This window comes from Brachycentrus maculatus, unplaced genomic scaffold, assembly GCF_059751285.1.
Source record: "Brachycentrus maculatus isolate JH-2025_06_01 unplaced genomic scaffold, ASM5975128v1 h1tg000475l, whole genome shotgun sequence".
Taxonomy (NCBI): Eukaryota; Metazoa; Arthropoda; class Insecta; order Trichoptera; family Brachycentridae; genus Brachycentrus; species Brachycentrus maculatus.
The window spans coordinates 2,656,421-2,662,500 of record NW_028281222.1 but is presented as its reverse complement, the minus strand read 5'-3'; the positions used below and the strand labels follow the sequence as shown (position 1 = coordinate 2,662,500).

At 34.6% G+C, this 6,080-nt stretch overlaps 1 protein-coding gene across 1 annotated transcript in view; it reads right to left on the bottom strand.

Moving 5' to 3' along the window:
- LOC148302177 (uncharacterized) overlaps positions 1–5,643 on the bottom strand; it is a 19,779-nt gene extending 14,136 nt beyond the window's left edge. The window contains exon 1 of the mRNA XM_088272129.1: positions 5,252–5,643. Within this exon, the coding sequence (XP_088128255.1) occupies positions 5,252–5,287 (36 nt within the window). The 5' untranslated portion in view covers positions 5,288–5,643. The remainder of the gene's footprint in view (positions 1–5,251) is intronic.
- Between the last annotated feature and the right edge of the window lie 437 nt (positions 5,644–6,080).

Genomic DNA, 6,080 nt, shown 5'->3' with positions numbered 1-6,080 from the left:
CAAAATGTTGTAAAGTGCATTTTTTACAAAAACGTAAACATGGACTATTTGATATCTTACTACCTTAATATTGCCCTGAAAACATCCTAAAGGATTTTAAACTTGGAAGTATAATATATTGACTTATTAAAAATGACTAACTGCATTGATGTTTATTTTCTTGCCAAGCAAAAGCGACTTCAATGGCCCTCCTGAACATTTTACGTTTTGTTAGTTGGTCACTTTCTCCTGTACGACTAAGATTTACCAAAAATTACAAAATACAATGAAAAAATCCAATTACACGTTTTACACGTAAAAGTAATCTAAAAAAACTGTCATGTACATAATGCTCACTCCTTTCAACAACGTCATATATAAAAAATCGTCAATTTTCAGTTGTGCATGTTTTCGGAATGCCCAGAAAATGTACTATATCCCAGCAAAAGCGGTATATTTTTTACTTAATATTTACCCGCTACAGGGCAGAAAGTGTTGTTTTTGCATTTTGAAGAAAATGTATTATTTAATTATTTTTTAAATATATTATTTACTTAATATTTTTCAAATGGAGAAAAAAACATTCAGGTTTTACATAAAAAGATCTGTTGCACAGTAAAAAGTTCAATAAGTGACGTGATATTATTTTTTTAATATTTTATTATATTCTTAAACTTTAAAAACGATCTCCTGAAAAATCAAGTTTTTTGATATTTGACATTGTTGAAAGGAGTGAGCGATATGAACTAGAGACTATGGCTCTGACAAAGAGAAATGCAGAAACGCTTAAGTGCACGTCGCGATCCATGGAAAGATCCATGCTTGGTTTAAGCCAATCAACTTCTAACACCTTATCCGCACCCCAATGGTGCATAGGGCACTGTATCATATAAACGCAATGTTATCTTGATCATTAACTCATGAACGAAAGGTGATCAGCCCTCCGTTTCAAGTACCAGTCCAGGGTAATATTAAATAAACAAATATTAGAGTGAAAAAATCACTTATATTTATTTGACCCCCCCTCCTGGGAATCGAACCTGATATCCGAAAAATGAAGATACAAAGAAAAAAACCACAGTAGAGGATATCATGGATCGCGTGGCAAAACTCAAATGGCCATGGGCAGGACATGTTGCACGACAGGACCCCACAAGATGGATGCCAAGAATTCTACGATGAAGAGCTTGGGAGAACAAAAATTAGGAGCGTTGGTCTGTATATTCCCGATAGTAACCTAAGACAGCGTCGACATAGATTGTTTCACATTCCTATACACATGACCAACCTGCCGATGGTTATGCCTGTAGGAAGAGCTACCGCTATGTTGAACAATATCACATTGGATATTGATCTGTTCCATGTGTCCGAAGGAGTCTTTCGAAGCGGGATTCTTCTACACATTTAACAAGAGTCTTCTTGCTTACTTTTTAATTTGTTTTTTTAATGTACCCGCCTTAAATGTTAGTTTGTAATGTATATATTAATTATTGAATAAATTGATATTGAAAATTGAAAAAAATTATGTTGGGAAACCGGGATATTTCGATGTATGATTGATAGATGTTAGAATAGTGAAATAAGGAAGGAATGCAAAGCTGAGATAAGCATTATCGATAAAATTGAGAAAGGTGTTTTGAGATGGTTTGGACATGTAGAACGAATGAGTGAGGCAAGAACGGTAAAACAAATTTATGAGGCGAATGTGAGAAAAACTTGGCACGATCAGGTATGCCAAATACTTGAAAGTGGTCAGGCTAGGAGTCGAAACAATCGGCGGGTATGTATGAGGAGATGCATGAACGTGGAAGAGGCGAAGAATGTTTGCTAGGACAGAGTGGTTTGGCGTTCTATTCTCTCTGCCTACCCCTGCGGAGAAGTGGCGTGATGGTTAGTTAGTTAGTTTTACCTAGATTTTCGGGGAATTCAGAAAAATGGCATTGGCAACGCTGATTACTAGGTTATTTTTTTTAAATCATTTTAAAGCAATTTCTCAAGCAATTTCAGCAAAACTTCAAATATTTGGCAATCAAACATTTCAATAAACTCCCTAAAGAAATAAAAAAAATAGATGATATAAAAATCCTCAAGAAAAAAATTAAAGCTCTATACATTTAAATCTTTAAAAAAATATATTAAAAAAACTATTATATCTTTTATTATATAACATTAAACCACGAGTGTAAGTCCCTTTCCAAGCACAAGAGCACAGACTCTTTTATGGAGAGGCACAGCGAATCGAAATATAAAAGTTCTACATATGTATAAATGATTCAAATGTTATTATGTTATAAATAAAAATGTAAATATATTAAATGAATAAAAAAATAAAAAAAAACATTTATACATATAAATCCCGAGATTTAGTATTTGCCGGGATTCGCCCGCCAAATACCAAAACTCGCATGGAAATGTCAGATTCTTCTTCTTCATATACCGTAGTCATACAGGAGAAAGTGACCAAGTGCATTTCTTACAAAAGCGTGATGATTGACTATTTGATATCTTACTAGCTTAATATTGCCCTAAAAACATCCCAAAGGATTTTAAACTTGGAAGTATAACATATTGACTTGGTAAAAATGACTAACTGCATTCATGTTTATTTTGTTGCCAAGCAAAAGTGACTTGAATGGCCTTCCTGAACATTTTACGTTTTGGTAGTTAGTCACTTTCTCCTGTACGAGTACGATATTTACGTTAATGTTCTGTTAAATTTCACATACTTAAATGAAATAAAATAACGGATGTTGTATTTATTGAATTCTGGCTAGTAAATACTTCAGAGTCTGACGTTATTCGGACGAAATCATTATTTATTTTTAAATGTTTTAGTATGTTATTTCACACGTTATAAAGATAAAGCCGGGATGACTCCAGATAACTTCGTAGCTTTTAAGTTCGCCGATATCAAATTTAGCGTGAGCAAAATGCAAAAAATACATTTTTTTCTTCATTCTATATTATTTCCTAGAACATGAAATTAATGTAAAATTACAATATTTTTCATTATTTTTTTGACATCTCAACATAGATGAAGAAGAGTATGGTTATATTAAATACTTGTATAACCATATTACTTTCTGACATCTCATCAAAGAGGAAGAAGAGTATGGAAGTCTGGGCATTTACGGGGCTTACGACTGTCATAGGCTTGTTTATATGACCTCTTTTTCACACGTGTAACATTCACCGATTCTAAGCATGATTGACAACCACACTACTCAAATCTCAAATCAAAATCAAATCTCAATCTCAACATAGATGAAGAAGGTTTGTGAACAAGTATTTAGACACACTCAGAATGTTGTAAATAAATTAACTCGTCAAATCATAAGCTAAAATAAAAAAAAGAAAAAGATATTTTACAGCGTTTCTTAAGTATGGGATTGTAATCCAGGATTTTGACCTCACATACAAATGAAAGAGTTTCCGCTTAGTAAAAAGCTTACCTCATCTCACCTTGTTGATGGGATGTAGATGGGGAGGTTGCTTTTAGTCTAAACCTTGCTTATTACGTACAAGTTTTATAGGTCATTAAGTGGATTTTTGTTTATTTTAGCAACATGTTTTATTTCAATGTTGGAAATATTAACAATATCGCCAATATTTCAATATATCAGATTATTTCAGATATTAACAAACTAAATAACCATTTCGCCGCTTCCCGCAGGGGTAGGCAGAGAGAATAGAACGCCACATCTGTCTTTGCAACGATCTTCACCTCTTTGACATTCATGCAGCCGTCGATTATTCCAACTCCTCATTTAACCACTTTGAAATACTTGAGCTTCCCTAGGTTTTCTTCTTCTGCTTCTATTACAAACTTCATTCGCCTTGTAATTTTATTTTACTATTCTTTCTTCACTCATTCGATTCATATGCCCAAACATCTCAAAACACCTTTTCTTAATTTTATCGATAATGCTTATCTCAGCCTTGCATTCTTTCCTTATATCACCATTGGGATATCTACCACACATGGTTTTGCGCAGCCGAGAAATCGCATTTCGACTGCATTTAGTCTACTTTCATTCTAGATATCGCTCACTCCTTTCAACAACGTCATATATCAAAAAACTTTATTATTCAGGAGATCGTTTTTAAAGTTTAAAAATATAATAAAATGTATTAAAAATAAATATCAAGCCACTCATTGAACTTCTTACTGTGCAACAGATCTTTTTAGGTAAAACCTGAAGGTTTTTTCTCCATTTGAAAAATATTTAGTGTATTAAAAATAAATTAAAAAATACTTTTTCTTAAAAATGCAAAAATAACACTTTCTGCCATGTAGCGGGTAAATATTTAGTTAAAATTAGTGTGACGATAGTAAAAAACTTAATTTTTAAACATAACGTGGTTTGGAAAACTCAAACAGATTCTGCAAAATAAGGAGATTCCAACCTATCTAAAAAAGTGAACGAATCCTGCCTACTGCCAGTGAACACATCGCTCATTCCTTTCAAGAACGTCATAAATCAAAAAACATTATTTTTCAGGAGAACTTTTTTAAAGTTTAAAAACATAATACAATGTGTTAAAAATAAATATCAAGCCACTAATTGAACTGTTTACTGTGCAACAGATCTATTTAGGTAAAACCTGAAGGTTATTTCTCCATTTGAAAAATATTTAGTATATTTTAAAAAATAATTAAACAATACCTTTTCTTCAAAATGCAAAAACAACATTTTCTGCCCTGTAACCGGTAAATATTAAGTTAAAAATATGCCTCTTTTGCTGGGATATAGAACATTTTCTGGGCATTCCGTACACATGCACAAGTGAAAATTGACAATTTTTTATTTATGACGTTCTTGAAAGGAGTGAGCGATGTGCACTAGCGACTATGGCTCTGACAAAGAGAAATACAGAGATGTTCAAGTGCACACAGCGATCCATGGAAAGATCCATGCTTGGTTTAAGCCTTATGGATAAAATGAAAAATGAAGATCCCAGGAAAAGAACCAAAGCAGAGGATATCAAGGATCGCGTGGCAAAACTCAAATAGCAACGGGCAGGACATGTTGCACGACAGACCCCCACAAGATGGACCGCTAAAGTTTTAAAATGGAGACCTTAGGAAGACAAAAGAGGTGTCAGAAGACCCCAAAAGAGATGGTCCGACGACATAGTCGCTGCGGGGGGTAGAAAGTGGATTTTTTTGGAAAGGAAGAACTTCGCAAAAGGTCTCATGGCCTCTCTTTAGCTGGCAGACTGCTTGGCGCTATGGGAGATAATTTGAAGTATTTTAAAGTAAGTCACTTACCGCGGAAACGCGCCAACAATATGTCCTAAGTGCCATTGTAGAAAAATTTTGATACGCGACACCCCTAATTTGAAAATCTTCACCCAAAAACTACCAGATGGTTGAAAAAATTCACAACACTCTTTGAAATTTTAACACTGAATAAATCACAACTATATCTGCTATTGCCTTTCCACTGTTTCACAATGATTTAAAGCGTGATTTTAAAATACAATTATTATTTAAATCACAGGATAATAGACAGGTAACGTATTTTATCGCACGATTTGGTGGTTTTGTCTATGGTTTTTGACGTCAAAATGGCGGTGGCAAGTGATTTGAATAGCTGTCAAAGTTGTACGGAGTTTCGCGCTTAAATTCGCGTCACAAGATGGCGGCGTTGCTCATGGCAGACTACTGTCACACGGAATGGACGAGCCAGACGGCGCGACAGCCTTATATAACACGCGGACATGTGCTTCGTCCGTGGCGATAAGAGGTAAACTCGGCTTTGAGAGACAAATATGTATGAAGTGTTCGGAATAAAAGCGAAAAAATACAAAATAAGTCAAAATAAATGTGGAGCGAATGGATAACGAGAGAATGACTAAGAAAACATATGTGGTAAATGTGAGAGGGAAAACAGAACGAGAACGGCCGAAAAAGACTTGGCACGATCAGATCAATCTGAACCTAAAATCTGGCGGTGTCAAAAGTCTACGTAATCGGAGGGCATATGTGACTAGATGTATGGGTGTAAAGGAGGCAAGTAGTGTATGTCAGGACAGAAGAGTGTGGCGTTCCATCCTTTCTGCCTACCCCTGCGGGGAAAAGGCGTGATGGTAGTGGT